At 44.9% G+C, this 15,781-nt stretch overlaps 1 protein-coding gene across 13 annotated transcripts in view; it reads left to right on the forward strand.

Annotated features, from left to right (window-relative positions):
• Positions 1 to 15,781, forward strand: part of ppip5k1 (diphosphoinositol pentakisphosphate kinase 1) — a 42,380-nt gene that overhangs the window by 16,141 nt on the left and 10,458 nt on the right. For 5 of the 13 annotated variants that reach the window (XM_020711422.2, XM_023951831.1, XM_020711426.2 and 2 more), the window contains exons 17-28: positions 468 to 650; positions 1,066 to 1,207; positions 1,390 to 1,452; positions 3,725 to 3,948; positions 5,180 to 5,307; positions 5,981 to 6,095; positions 6,166 to 6,273; positions 7,913 to 8,041; positions 8,121 to 8,261; positions 8,365 to 8,458; positions 10,943 to 11,068; positions 12,758 to 12,820. In XM_020711422.2, the coding sequence (XP_020567081.1) occupies positions 468 to 650; positions 1,066 to 1,207; positions 1,390 to 1,452; positions 3,725 to 3,948; positions 5,180 to 5,307; positions 5,981 to 6,095; positions 6,166 to 6,273; positions 7,913 to 8,041; positions 8,121 to 8,261; positions 8,365 to 8,458; positions 10,943 to 11,068; positions 12,758 to 12,820 (1,516 nt within the window). Of the gene's footprint in view, positions 1 to 467; positions 651 to 1,065; positions 1,208 to 1,389; positions 1,453 to 3,724; positions 3,949 to 5,179; positions 5,308 to 5,980; positions 6,096 to 6,165; positions 6,274 to 7,912; positions 8,042 to 8,120; positions 8,262 to 8,364; positions 8,459 to 10,942; positions 11,069 to 12,757; positions 12,821 to 12,889; positions 12,929 to 15,781 lie in introns of all 13 variants that reach the window. The other 8 variants (XM_020711436.2, XM_023951836.1, XM_020711442.2 and 5 more) reach the window with 4 other exon arrangements.

Raw genomic sequence — 15,781 nt, forward strand, 5'->3', positions numbered from 1 at the left:
CAGTTGAGACGCAGCAACTGAAATGGGCGGGGCTACAGTCTCCCTTCTCCGCTCCTTTCTGATGCCTCCACTTGCAGACAAATAGATCCACGACTGTTTTTGTTTTCCTCGTCTGGGCTGGAATCTGGATCTAAACTGTACGACCGGACAGCTACAATTCAGAGGTGAATTTCTGATGACCTCCTGCCGCTCTGCAGAAACTACGTTCTAGAAAATGACGCAGGTCTGTAGAGGATTCAGGAGAGGATCGGAGTGCGACAGTAACTCAGGCAGAAACAGCTTTTCAGTTCATCCCTCAGTGTCAGAAACCATGCTGTCATCAGCGACACTTTTGTCTTTTTTTGCATGGAAGGACCTCCAGACCTGTTGACCTTCTGGGTTGAAGCTCCACCTTCAAGACTTTGCCACGGCTTGAAAGTGGGCGGGGTTCCATTCTGATGTCTGCTTTGTGGTGTCTGTGTGGGCAGGGCCTGCTGGCTCTGGAGGGGGAGCTGACTCCCATCCTGGTGCAGATGGTGAAGAGCGCCAACATGAACGGGCTGCTGGACAACGACAGCGACTCTCTGAGCAGCTGCCAGCACCGGGTCAAGGCCCGGCTGCACGAGATCCTGCAGAGCGACCGGGAGTTCACGGAGGATGACTTTGAGCGGGTGATTATCAGGGAGGCGGGAAAAGGCTGCTTTTGAGCGCAGTAATTCTCTGCTGCTCCTTGTTGGAAGACATTTGTCTGTAAATGTGTGTCTCAGCTGACCAGGATTTTCTCCTATTTTGTTCATTTTAACATGAATTTGCATTTTATGTATTTTGCTTAAAGAAATGAATGAAAAACGCTTTCAGATCACCTGAAGTTTAATCCGTCCCTGGTTGAATCTCCTATCCCTGACAGGTTAATGAAAGTGTTTCCAGAAGAATTGATTGACATTTACTTTATATGTATTTTGTATAGTCCATGGGTTTTTACAGATGCACTTCAAAATTGAATTGAATTGAATTTACTGTGATGCTGTGAAGGTTTTAACAGCTTTATTCTGACTCACCTGCATCACCTGGCTGTGTTTGTGGCAGCTGGCCCCGACCTGCAGCGCCTCGTTGGTGAATTCCATGAAGATCGTGAAGAACCCGGTGGACACGTGCGACCAGGTGTACGCGCTGATCCAGAGCCTCACTTCGCAGATCCGCTGGAGGATGGAGGATCCCAAATCTGCCGGTGAGAGAAGCTGCCGAGGGACAAAAGGAGCTGGAGGTTTGATCGATTTCATACAGAAACACTTTCATTCCCGTTTGTTCTGAGTTTTGGGAAAGTCTGACCCAGACTCAGTTTAAGGTTCTTCTCTGTTTTATCTGTTTTTATCCTGTTTGGATTAATCGTCTAAACCCTGGTGGACCCAGAGGTTCTCCAGCCTTTGAACTGTCCCAGAGTTGAAGTAGAACTACCCATCAAGTTTGTTTCAGGTATTGACTGTACGTGGGAACTGGACCGAGTGGAATGTGACCTCATTTATAGAAAACACTTTACATGCAGCTCTAACCAAATGAAGTCAATTCAGTCTGCTTTTTTCTTGCAAGGCGGACGCTGCCATGTTGAAGCCAGACATGGTCAGTATGCAATAGGGGTGTGATGATAACCGCATCACCACAGTGCTGAGGTCATGACCGCGGTGATGACCTCAGCACTGCAGTGATGACCTCAGCACCGCACGTTTGTTTGTAGTTGATTGGTGCGTGATTGGAACTATAATAAACACATGAAACACATTCATCTTTGCTGATAATTTACTTTTTCTGCTAGTCCTGTGTTCAGACTTCAAGGGTTTCTGGGGGAAACCCTTTATTACTGTTCTCCCTCACTCTCTGCACCGCGCCTCTCACTCCCTCTACTCACACACACACACACACGCATGTGGTTTCAGCAGCACACACACATCCTCATTCTACAACAGAAGTTTCGGTCTCACGAGGAAATACGACAGATTTACTACATTCTAATTATTTATTTCCATTGTATTGATTTCCATTACAAGCTGCGTGCGTTCTTGAGTGCGTTGGGGGGGGTTATTACTGTTCTCCTTCACTTCGTAACACCAAACATAAACGCGCACTGTTAGAGTGCGATGAATATCACCACATGTTTTGTTTGGGAGCTATTTTCTCCAGCGCAAAGTTACGTCTCTGTTTAAACAAAGGCGGAGCCTCCTGCCCCGCGTTCTTCATGGGTGTCAGACTTCATGGCTGCCGGAAAGGTGACAAAGTGTCTGCAGTCTGTTTATCGGATGGATGGATGGATGGATAGATGGATAGATTGATGACTTTATTAATCCCACAATGGGGAAATTTCATTTCTGTGGCAGCAACACGACATTCAGAAATAATCTATATAATATAACATCAATAAAGGACATCACAAATGACATTTATATTAGATAGTTAAAAATATTACTAAAATTATTATGAAAATGAGATTCTTATTAAATAAAGAAATAAATATTAAATAAATACAGCTGCAAAAGTGTAAAAAACATGCGGTCTGCAAAACATGTAAACTGTAAAAAAACATTACAAATTTTTTCAAAATACAGAAATAACTAATGAAGTTCACACCAAAAACAAAAACAAACAACTGTTCAGGAACAAAAAACAATTTAAAACTGGACAATTACCGGACAATAGATAATATTCTGAGAAGATGTCTGCACCAGAGAGCACAGGTGAAGCCTAGTATGCAGCTAGAGAGCGTTCCACTGCAGAGGAATCAACACGCACCCCCAACACACTTGTGTGGACTCCTTCCTCCTAGTCCTACACACGCAGCGCACTGACACTAACACACACACACACACACACACACACAGTCATTCTACAACACCTATATAATTAGTTCATTAGTTAGATAGGTAGTAGTTAGTTGTTACTGTTATTTGTTAATAAACAGTACTGCGTTGTAATTGTATTCATTTGCGACGCGGCCGCCGGGGGATTTTGTGTTTGGTGGCAGGGGTTGGGGGGGCTTGGGGGTGCAGTTAACCGTGACACCGCGCCCCCAGCGGGTTCATCAGCGCGCTGATCAAAAATCCCACACCGTCACAGCTCTAGTATGCAGTAACTGTTCCGAGTTGATTTGAGTCCTGGTTTCTATGGCAACCACCCACAGCAATCCGGGAGGGGCTTGTAGGAGGGCCGCACGTCTACCTGGAACCAGGAACTCTGTCAAACGTTTCAAACATGTGAGACCACCTGCTCTTATTGAAGCATCTGATTGGTCAGTTTATTACTTGAGCAATTTGCACTACAGGAAAAAATAAATCATAAAAAAGAGGATTATCACGAAGATTTTAAAATCGGAATCAGCTCAACAATGGTTCTTAGAATGACTGAGTAACAGCTGTTTGTTTCTCTATAGAAGTCTATGGGATTTTGGCTTCTTGAGGCCACTTCCTGTTTGGAACGCCAGGGGGAGGAGTCACTCAGTCCAGTTCTCATATACAGTCAATGGTTTCAGGATCTGGGTCTGCCTCCAGAGCTGCTCATGATTCTTCTTTTTGTGAACCAGTGTTCTTTATGTTTAATTACTATTTATTTTCTTCACAAAGATGTAATTACTCCATTTTTTCATTCTTTTAGCTGTTGCGTTGTTGTAATTTGTGGCTATTGGGTTCAGGGGTTGGAGAACTCACTTAGTGCAACATGCCCCCCCCTCACACACACACACACTTCCCCCTCCCTGCAGACCTGCAGCTTTACCACAGTGAGACCCTGGAGCTGATGCTGCAGCGCTGGTCCAAACTGGAGAGGGACTTCCGCATGAAGAACGGCCGCTACGACATCAGCAAGATCCCCGACATTTACGACTGCGTGAAGTACGACGTGATCCACAACGCCACGCTGGGGCTGCAGGACACGCTGGAGCTGTTCAGGCTGTCCCGGGCTTTGGCCGACATCGTCATCCCACAGGTGAGGGGGAGGCACCTTATATACACAACAACATGATTCTGATGGTACAGAGGTTTGGACTGCAATGATCACTTCCTTCTTTATTAAAAGTTTGATTTTCTTAAAAAACTGCTATAAACTGCAAAGCTTTTAATGTCACTAAAATATTTTCAATTAAATTCAGTTTTAATTATATAGTCCAGTATTACAACACAGTCGTCTCAACGGGCTTCACAAAACAAAACCTCTGTCATAAAATATAATAGCTGATTGCTAAACTAAACTAAACAGACTAAACTAAACTGGCATCCCTGCCCTTAGACCCTCCTTCTCGGCAAGGAAAGACTCCTGAGAAAAAGGAGAAACCTCAGGGTTGTCCACATGAGGGAGGGATCCTCCCCCAGGACGGACAGGCCATGTTCCAGAACTCATAGAGAGCATTAGCTTATCTAACTCTACAAATACATGTTAAAATAGTCCAGCAGATGATCTTCATCCAGATAAATGGGGGGGCGGCTGGGGGCGCGAGACGAGCCGGAGGGAGGGTTCACAGCCAAGTGAAGGAGCAGAGACGAGGTACACGGTCAGGTACGGGGGCACAGACGAGCCAACTGGAATGTGGAAGCCCTCCCGTTCCCCCTGAGGGAGGTGGGACAGAGGGAGAGTACATGAATCGCACTGCACCAAACAGAGGCATGGAGACCTGAATGATGAATAATGATCCAGAATATAGGAGAGGAGGAGAAAAGTTCCATTTTCAAAATAATGTCCCTCAAAGCTTTACAAAAGCTGAATGTCAGAAGAAAATGCGAAGAGACAACACTTTTGAGCTGGATAAGAAGTTTCACAAGTTCCTTGGCTGACCTTTGATGCAGTCCCACCTCCACCTGGACACATCTCACCACTGTCTTCCAGCTCTCGTCCATGTCCTGAACATCTCCAACGTTCTTCTCTGCTGCTCCAGATTCCTCCTCCAAACCAAGGCTCCTCTCTCTGGATCCTGTCATAGACTTTCTCTAGATCTACAAAGGCAGCTTCCAGCTCTGCTGTGCGTCTTCAGCTTCCCTGCATCGTTTTCTGTTCAGTGTTCTTAGCAGTTCTTGGCATCAGCAGCACCTTACACACATCACACTGCCTCATTGCTGCTGTGGTTCACACTCTTCAGCTCTGCCGGGAGTGCTGGCAGCCTGTGTGTTGAGGCCTGCAGACTCCTGGACTCCACCCACCCCTCTCATCTGTCCCCCCCCTGCAGGAATATGGCATAAATAGAGTGGAGAAGTTGGACATCGCATACGCCTACTGTCTCCCACTGGTCAGAAAAATCCAGCTTGACCTGCAGAGGACCCACGGAGACGAGGCGGTCAACAAACTGCATCCCCTGTGAGTCCCCCCGCCCTTTCAAAGGGCTTTAGATTGTAATGGTGGGAACCATAAGCATGGTTCAACTCTGAGCGCAGAGCAGGTTCTGGCTGGGACCCTCCTCTGAATTGCTTGAGTTTGCAGTTTACATTTCTGAAGATGTCCTGAAATCCTGCTGGGATTTCTGTCAGCACCTCTCATTCTGGTAAACGGGTTGGAAGGAAAAGTCTTTTAAGCTTTATTGATGGAGTGCAGGGGCAGCTGGTGTGAAAATGTGCAAAAAACATCCTTTATTTGCCTACAGGGAATTGAGTGTATAAATGTTTAAACTAGAGCCGTCATTCTTCCTTATCCTCCATCCTTGGGTAAGGGGAGGGCTGGGATGGGAAAACCAAGGACCTGACGCATAGACAAAGGCTAACACAAAGCTAAATGAGACCTGCAATCTGTGCATTTTAATTTATAAAAGCTAATAAATAAGAACTGAACTGAATCTAATAACAGAATGAAGTTCTTGCTGATGCCTACCACAGCAGCTCAGGTTTTATTTTGAAAATCCTCTGCCTGATCTTCCTGTAGAGTCTGTATCACAGTTTACCAAAACACCCGTCAGACCCTGATTTTGAAGCTGCATCTGTGATCTGACCTCCACATGGTCACTGACGCTGTTGTGTGCACGGTGTGGTGCCACCAGGTACTCTCGTGGCGTGATGTCCCCTGGTCGCCACGTCCGGACTCGTTTGTACTTCACCAGTGAGAGCCATGTCCACTCGCTGCTCAGCATCTTCAGATACGGAGGCCTGCTGGACGTAAGCAAACGAGGATCCTGCCGAGCTTTGCCCGTTGGGTCTGAGCTGAGCCGTCCTTTCTGTGCCGCAGGAGGAGAAGGACCAGCAGTGGAAGAGAGCCATGGACTACCTGGGAGCCGTCTCTGAACTCAACTACATGACACAGATCGTCATCATGCTCTATGAGGACAACAACAAGGTGAGTCTCCTGCTCCGGAACGGCCGGCTTCTGCCTGGAGGGGCAGTATAGACCCCTAACCCAATGTTGGGGGGTCTCTGCCTCTTCCATTTACTTTTTAGCACTCGTAAACGTGAGCTGCTGCTGTTCATTATGTTTTCCAGAACCTGACATCCCAAACACATCAGTTGAGCTTTGTGGTTCATTTTGAAATACCGTAATTTCTGGAGTATTAGTTGCAGGAGCAGAAAAAAAACATAATAAAAAAGAAATAAAAAAACACAAATAAGTCGCTTTGGAGTATAAGTCGCACTTTTGGGAGAAAAGTGCAACGCTTTTAAACAAATACACCAATGAAGCTGTAATGCTTTATTCACACTGAACGCCGTTCATGCATGAAATCCGTGTCCACCGCCTCTTTTGACATGTGTCAAATTTGATGCTCAGTGCTTGTCCAAAATTACTAGACACTCCCGTTGCGTAAGGGAGGAGCTAGCATCAACTGTTTAGCCTCATGGCAACATGAAAGCGTTGCCTTCATCTCATTTACAATATATGGAAGACAAAGAAAATGAAGTTTAGAGACCTGGGGGGTATTCCAGAAAGCAAGTTATGCTAGTTACCACGGTACGTTTGAGGCTAAGGAAGTGGATAACCTCAGCTTTCGGTTCCAGAAATGGAGGTATGTTTCAGGGTGGTCTATACTGGTGGTCCTGGTCAAGACTGAATACTTCCAGATGCTTTTCTCTGTAAAGTCAGCAGGAAGAACACAACAGACTGGTGATATGTGACACACACATGAACTAAACAGATCATGCCTGTGACACGGACACTCTGTGGCTTTTCTACTCATCGTTTTTATCAGCAGATGAGGTTAAAATGTTTGTAGTTCTTTGCTTTTGTAGTTCACATTAGGCATTAGGACAACAATGCCCCCAAAAAACTGTAAGGAAGATCCCCCGTGTTTGTTTTTTATTGAATGCAGTGTGCTTCCATACGTTACTGCCTTTTCTTCCATAACCAACTTTAGCAGCAAGACAGACAAACTCTGATGTATCGACACGAGTCTTAGTTTGATTTAGCGGCACCGACTACAATAGTCTGACTGAAATGTCTTTATTTTATTTAGTTTTGGAAATCTTATGGAAAATCTTTGCTGAAAAGTGTGCAAACCCTAATATCTGCATTTCTGCTGTAATTATTCATCTAGAACCTTTTTTTCCAAACTGTACTCATGCTTGCTAGCTTTGAGGAGGTAACAGTTTGCTTGCTATTTTATTATGTTAAAATGTTTTGGTTCTTAAATATTGTTCAGCATCTTCGCAAGAATTGTACATTTTCTTGTATTCATTCTCTTCTTTGTTACTGCCATTGTTCACTGCAAAAACAGTCTTTAGAAATACATGAAATGTTCTGAAATGCAGAAAAAACTCTTGAGGTAGGGCCTTTTAACTTGATTTTCTGTATTTCTATGGCTTTTTATAAAGCTTTTGAAAATCAATCAATGACTTGATGAAGTATTTAGATGAGATACATGACGCTAAACTATAAGATGCTTCAAAAATGTGTTTTTAAGAAAGCGCTTTTTTAGCGGAGAACCAGGCGAAGAAGGTTATTTTTTAGGCTTATGGTAAAATCATGCATCTCCCCCGATGTGAAGGATATCTCCTCGGAGGAGCGCTTTCACGTGGAGCTCCACTTCAGCCCTGGAGTGAAGGGGGTGGAGGAGGAGGAGCACGCACCGACCGGGTTTGGTTTTAGACCCGCTTCTGCAGATGTGGCCCGACAGGTGAGGCCGCAGCAGCTCCTCCCTCCTTCCTGTTTCCGTCTTCTGTGAGAAGGCTTGACTTGAAGCTCTGCTTCTTCAGAACGGACAGAAGCAGCCGGACCCCGGCAGCTTGGAGGACCTTTCCCGAGACGAGACAGACCGAGCCGTGCCACTGTCCGAACCGGTCACTATTCCCAGGAAGTCTCCGCTTATTCGCAACCATAAGACGGGTTCCATGGAGGTGCGACTCACTCAACCACAAATCACCATCTTCCATCGTCCTGCTGCAGCATTTATTTATTTGGGGCGATGATGCCATCTCCGGGTCCCTGTGTGTCCATCAGGTCCTGTCAGAGACATCGTCCTCTAAAGTGGGCAGCTATCGCCTCTTTTCGCTCTGCTCACGGCAGTCCCCTGAGATGAAACAGAGTGGATTAGGTAAGCGTGGGAGCTCGCCGTTGGGGCGGCAGCCGTGTGTGCGTGACAAGCAAGCACTTTCATCAATCAGAAAGGGATTCATGTTTTGCCACCAGGACTAGCAGAGGGCTAGTTGTGCTCTCCCCCTCAGCTGTTAACCCTCTTTTCATAGAACGGTTGTTGTTTTTTTTACTTTTGCAGAAACAGTTATAATTGTGGTGATAAAAACTATGACAGTGTTTGTCTAAACCCACTAGGAATGCCCTTTTACACCTAAACGGCAACACTCCGCTGGTTGTCATGGTAACAAACAGTTTACATTCCTGCTTCATAACAATGCAGGCGTACAGAAGGTACCTTTTGTGAGACACGTGAGTTTGGAAAGTGTTGCTATCCTTGTGGCTAAAGTGTGTTGATTCCGTTTTGAGTAAAAGTTCAATACGTATATATGGTTTTGGCTTCTCGGAACCACTTTCTATTATATCGGATACAGTAGTAGTCAAAGGTTTACATACACTTGTAAAGTACACATGGTCATGTCTACCTTGAATTTGTTTCTACAACTCAGATTTTTCTCTGTTAGAGTGATTGGAACAAATACTTTTATGTCACAAAAAACCTTCATGAAGTTTGGTTCTTTTTTTTTTTACTTTATTATGGGTCCATTGAAAATTTGACCAAATCTGTTGGGTCAAAAATATACATAGAACAACATGAATTGGCAATTTTGGTGACTCAGAAAGTTGTGTCAATGAAATGAGCTTTATAGCACGGCCTCTGAACTTATCGTGAGTAATTATGAGTGACTACAGCTGCTGTTTCAATAGGGCTCATTGGAATTCAAATGCCCACAAACACTACAATGGGAAAGTTAAATGAGCTCAGGATAGATCCTAAAAAGTGAATCATTCACTTGAACAAGTCAGGAAAGTCACTAGGAGCCATTAAAAAGCAGCTGCAGGTCCCAAGAGCAACAGTGCAAACGATTGTTTGTACGTACAATGTTTTGTCACAGCCACAATGGGGAAGAAAATGCAGACTGTTACCTGCTGCTGAAATAAAAATCAGTCAGAACGGTGAAGAGTCAACCAAGAGCCACCAAAAAGCAGATCTGCCGAGATTTAGAAGCTGATGGATCATAGGTTTCCGTGACCACAGTCAAGTCTGAGAGGCTGCCGTGCAAGCAGGAAGCCCTTGCTCCAAAAGCGGCACCGAAAGGCTCGACTGAAGGTTGCTGCTGATCGCATGGACACAGAGAACACCTGGAGGAAAGTTCTGTGGTCATACAAAACAAAAATCAAGCTCTTTGACTTCAATGCCCAGCAATATGTTTGGAGGAGAAAAGGTGAGGCCTTTAACCCCAAGAACACCATGGCTATCGTCAAGCACTGTGGTGGTAGGATTATGCTGTAGGCCTGTTTTGCTGATGCTTTACAGAGAAAATGGCATAATGAAGGAGGAGGATTACCTTCAAATACATCAAGATGTTCTAAAGTCATCAGCCCAAAGGTTGGGTCTGGGAGGCAGTTGGGTGTTCCAACAGGACAATGACCCCAAACGCATATCAAAAGTGGTAATGAAATGGCTAAATAAGGCTAGAATGAAGGTTTTTGAATGGCCTTTTCCAAAGTCCTGACTTGATCCCCATCGAGAACTTGGGAAAAATGCTGAGGATAGAGAGCAAACAAATGGAACTGCACTGCACCAAGAAGAGTGGTCAAAGTATCAACCAGAAGCTTTTGGATGACTACCAAAAGGGCATAATTGAAGTGAAAATGGCCAAAGGACGTGAATTGAACATTAGTATAACAGGCGGCTGTGGTGCAGCGGTAGGGCGGTCGACCCGTGATAGTAAAATTGCAGGTTCGATTCCCGCCTTGCACGCCCATGTGTCAAAGTGTCCTTGGGCAAGACACCGAACACCACCTTGCCTCTGGTGGAAGGTTGGCGCCAGTGTTCGGCAGCGGAGCCGCCACCAGTGTGTGAATGGGACTGTGACTGTAAAGCGCTTTGGGTCTTCGAGAAAGGTAGAAAAGGGCTATATATGTATACACCATTTACCATTCATTGCTGTATGTATATTTTTCACTCAGCAGATTTGGTCACATTTTCAACTGACCCATAAAAAAGTCCTAAAGGAATCCAACTTCATGAATGTCTTTTGTGAGATAAAAGCATCTGTTCCAATCAGTCTATCAGAGAAAAATCAGAGTTATAGAAATAACTGGAAATTGAAGAAAGCCATGACGTGAACTTCACAAGTGTCGGTAAACTTTTGACCACCATTACGCCCAAAGAGTGTTTGGTGTTTAAAATGATGGACAGGTCATGTACAACATAATAAGTCGCCTAATATCCCTCTGTGTGTCCATTAAGAAATATAGGATGTGATGGACTAAGGTAGTTTCAAGACCAGAGCGAACATCTGTAATGGTTCTGAAGCTGCCCGTCTTTCTAATGCAGAAATGGAGTGGTGACTAACCCCCCATTCCCCCACCCCCACAGGCTCTCAGTGTGCCGGCCTCTTCAGTACCACTGTCCTGGGGGGCTCATCTAGCGCACCGAACCTGCAGGACTACGCACGTGTGCACCGAAAAAAGTTTTCCTCCGGCAGTCTTCCCTACAAAGACGGTAGGTGTCCACCCCCGCCTCCTGTCAGTGTGCGGCGCCAAGCATCCCCCCTCCCCCCCATCTCAGAATAATTAAGTGTAGAAAAATCATCTGTCTCTTTCAATTCTACAGTTTTCATCAGCATAATAACAGAAGTCTGCTACGTAGACTCATGCTAAACACATCTCTGTCCCAGAATGCCTCAGGACCCCCCCCCACACACACACACAAACACACATACCTTATTGAACGAACAGAAAGTGGCAGGCCAGCATGCCTGCTGTGAAGCACGGGGGTGGAGGTGTGGTGAACTGAGGACTGACGTTCTGTCCAGCAATGGGGGGGGGGGGTCAGAATAGTTGCTGCTGAATTGGTTCAGATAGTGGATTTGAGCTGCTGCTGAAGGCTTAGAATTGAAAGATGCCTTTCTGTTGTCATGCCCCGCCCTGAGTGATGCTCTGATTGCCCCAGCATGTTTGTGACGCCATCACAGAAGAGCTGTGCAGACGGCGGTCATGTGGACTCATTCATGTTACTTCCTGTAGTTTTGTTTATGCCGTCGCTTCAATTCCATCGGATTTTCTTTCTGCCTCATTTGTTCCTCAGCCGCCAGATCCTGTGATTCTGTTCTGCTTACAATCATTTGGCCTTTTCTTTTACGTTTGCCCCCACCCACCACCCCTCAAAGCTGTGATTTTAGACCACTGCAAAATTCCAGAACCCATGCGATTTGCGCTTCAATTAACTGCTGACAAATGTTTCAGATTTGACCTCAAAAATGCAGTGTTTTAGGTTTAAAGGTGGAACTTTTTTTTTTTGTAGTTAGTCATCCAAACAGCTGCTGCACAAGGAGCCCCTCCCCTTTTGATGCTTCCACAGAGCCGCTTCACTTTAAATTACCCAGAGAGCGAAGGGTCGCTGATTTTTCTGCCGGACAAATTATTTCAAACACCTTAAACTGAATGACACCAAACTACCTTTGTCACCTGTGAACTTTTTTCAGCACATTCGAAACCTGGCATGCTGGCAGGCTCCTCCCCCACCTGTGCTAGACAGTGAGGTCGCATCTCCTCATTGGTGGAGGCCGTCTGGAGTTTCTGTAACTGAATGTGAGTTCAGGGGCGCTCAGGTCCGTTCTTCAGAGGAGCTGGATCCTCCTCCGGTCCGCTCCATTTCAGCACAAACCAAGAGGACGTCCGTAGATGTGGTGCATGGATGTGGAACCTGGCTGGGTGGGACGGCCTCACCCATAATGCCTGTAGAAGAGCTGGTTACTGGAGAGCAGAGGTTTTCATGGGGTGGGGTTAATGGACCCACACAAAGATCCAGGCATGCTCTGACAGAGCTCCTGTGTAGGTCAGGTGCAGAGAGCAGTGCGTGTACATGGCGCACGTGCACGGTCACGCTTGTGTGCGTCTGCCATGGTGCTGTTCCAGAGCGAAGCCTCCAGGGTTTGAAGGGTAGCCGCAGGTCCATCCCTGTTTTTCTTTCTTTTCCTTGTTTGTGTCTGTCGGCATGACTCCATCTCATCTGAAGATGCTCCATGAAGCGTCCTGTCAGCATCTTCAGCATCACTTCAGCCGCGGCCTCCTCCTGCTCACAGACTTCTCAAGTGTTTGATCTTTTAAACCTGCGTCCATTTTTAGGAAATGACTGATGTGTTTGTGTTCTGGCAGTAACGCTCGTGATTTCTTTATATTTTTTCCTCAGAGTTGTTGTCTATGCCGGCAGTAAAACGGTTTTCTGTGTCAATTGCAAAGCATCCGACTAATGGTACGTCTGCTTCTTTCAAGTATTTCCACTCCACCTCCTGCCTTGCATGACTTCAAACTTCTTTTTTAGTTTTGTTCTTCTGCGATCACTCGGCCCTTCAGCATTTCTGTGAGTTTCTTTCCTACGTTTTCACGTTTTTTTTTTTTTTCTTAATGTTTCCGCCCATTCTGTTCTAACCTTAGCTGGCTCTCTAACCAGGGTTCCCACTGGTCCTTCATGCCCATGGTTCTTTGTGTGCTTCATCCTCCAGAAGAGCCTTTTTAAACCGCTGCTGCTAAACATCAGCACAGTCCGTCTGTCAGAGAGGTGAAGATGTTAGGAATCCTCATGTTTGCACTCCTTTGCCTCCACCCACAGCTCACCTCAGAAAAATGATTCCTTGGATGAAAAGAAAGGAATTCAGGACTGGCGGGGCAACGGCGCTGATCATCGTGCATCTGATCTCAGCCGCGTCCACAACCTGCTTACTTTCATCAGCTAACGCTGATCTGATTTAGAGAAATCAGTTTTCTTCCCATAAACATGATTTTCCTCCTGCATGTTAAGCCAATTTATCGGATTTCCTGTGTTCCTGTGTTTAAAGTCCCTCTCTGATCATCTTCTGATCTATTTTCAAATTGTTCCCAGTTCTTATGGCATTTTTTTTAGCAAAAATCACGAAACCTGTGTTGTTCTTTAGCACATAGTCTCTGCGGAGCGGCAGGAGTTCATTAGAAATGTACCTCTGCGTTGTGGGCGGGACGGTTGCAGGGTTCATACTTTCATGAAAAACATGGAAACGTTTTGGAAATTGAAAATGCAATTTCTAGGTCCTTGACAGTTTTTGGAAAAGTCATGAAATTTAAATATTTTGGATGTAAAAAGCATTAAAAAGTAAAGGAGTTTAATGAGATTCGAATTTAAACTGTGGCAGAAGTTCAGTCTTGATGATGGGAGTTTATGTTCCCGTGAAGCGGGTGGAGAGTTTTTGTCAGTTCAGCGCTTTCAGCTGAAGCGTGGCGCTTTCAGCTTTCTGTCAGAAATGCTACGTAGAGGCGGTAAATGTGGCTTTAACAACAAGGGGCTCTTCAAGAAAAAGTGTCAACTGTGGCTCCTGAAAGACCCTGAACAGAAACGTGCACAATGCAGACTTTGCTCCAAGTCCTTTGACATAAGCAGCAAGGACAAAACAGTAACTAGCACATAAAGAAAACACTTTGTGGCTCTTCAACTTTGTTTTCAGCTCATCTTAGAGTTTCCATGAACAGATGAGGTCAGTTTAATGTGTCTGGTTTGATTTAGAGGCACCGACTGCAACAGTCTGGAAATTCTGTTACAGCAAATCATTGCTAAAAAAGTGACCAAACCCTGCTGCTGGTGCAGAGCAAGCCTGACCCCACCTTCTGTCAATCACCTCTTTACAGTCTCTCCTGCTAGCTTACAGCCCTTCACACCGCCAGCCTAACATTAGTGGTGCAACAAAAGTGGCAAGCAATATTGGAGCTATCCAGCCAAACACAGTAATCGCTCTCTGACACATCTTTGGAGGTGGTCTCGGTTCGTTTCCAATCGGCCTGAGCTTCGGTTCGCTCTGAGATTCCTCAGTCTGAACACAATCCGTCCTCGGAGCCCAACCACTGGACCAAAACGTAGCCAGTGTTCACGGGATGTAAACAAAGTGGTAAAGAAGCCACTGATGTGCCGCCAACAAATATTATCAAAGATGAAAAGGGATCCAACTGTTTACTCGTTGGAACGTATGTTTTAACACGGCTGAAAACGCTTCCTACGCGCTTTTCTGTCTTTTTATGCAGCGTGCGCGTGGCGCTGCCATGACATCGCCTCTTAAAATAATGTATTTAAACCACAATGAGGAGACAACTCACTTAAAGGTGGTCGGATGAATGCAGACTCATCAAGGCGACACACATTTCTTCTCACACTGTTTTCCTGACAATCCATATGTCATAAACACGAATCTGCGTACCATCCAAGCAAAATATCTAATGTTTGAATGAACAACCCTGACAAGGACTTCCATCATTTCTGTCTCTAGTTACTATGCCCCGCCTCCCTAATTCCTGGCCAATGACTGAAGAGATCTTTAGTCACATGGTTTTGCTTACAGGCTTTAGTCTGGAACAGGAATGTTTGCTTGATGACAGTCTGAATACAAACCAAGGTTCAGGACTCGATCCGGACCAAATGAAATGGATTTTTTCCAGTCTGAATTCACCCAAAGACGGACATGAATCTATTTATCTGCAAGTGCAGAGCAGGGAGACTCTGGCCGCCCATTGTAGCTTCTATGTTACAGCTACAGGCGGCTTTTTCCAACAGCATTTCTTTCATCTGCTCCCGATTCACAACGATGTAAATAAAAAATACTCGTAAATGAAATTTTAAGCTCAAATTGGATGAGCTGTGAGTTTTTGAAAGGAAAGACGAGGGAATAAATGATAGAAAGAGGGAAAACGATAAAACCTTCATTTCAGTTTCCTTTGCCTCAGATCTGATCAGATGTCTTTGTGCTCCGCTTTCGTGTCTGTACCAGAACAATTCTGATGATGTTCTTCAAACTGGTCCAGAAGAACTTCAGACATGTTAGAAAAAAAACGTATCCCAGAATTTCCCAGTTATAACGTGTGCAACAGCTATAGAGAAGATAGATAAATAAATCAATTCACATTCATGAAGGAAAGTTATGAAATCATGAGGTTCTAGTAAAGAAAAATAAGAGAAAACTGTTTCTTATAAATGTTTGTTTTTCTAAGCAAATTAATGAATAAAATATATACAAATTGAAAACAATCAGTGGAGAAGAAAAAAGCAACTCAAACTATACAAGGGGAATAATTTAACATGAATACAAATGTAGAAAAAGTTAATTAAATGTGTTTTGTTATTAAAAGTGAAAGCCTTAACCTGCTTTTAGAAAATCTCCTGAGGGACTCTGATCCTAAATCTTCACATTTCATAAAA

Source organism: Oryzias latipes, chromosome 3, assembly GCF_002234675.1.
Source record: "Oryzias latipes chromosome 3, ASM223467v1".
Taxonomy (NCBI): domain Eukaryota; kingdom Metazoa; phylum Chordata; class Actinopteri; order Beloniformes; family Adrianichthyidae; genus Oryzias; species Oryzias latipes.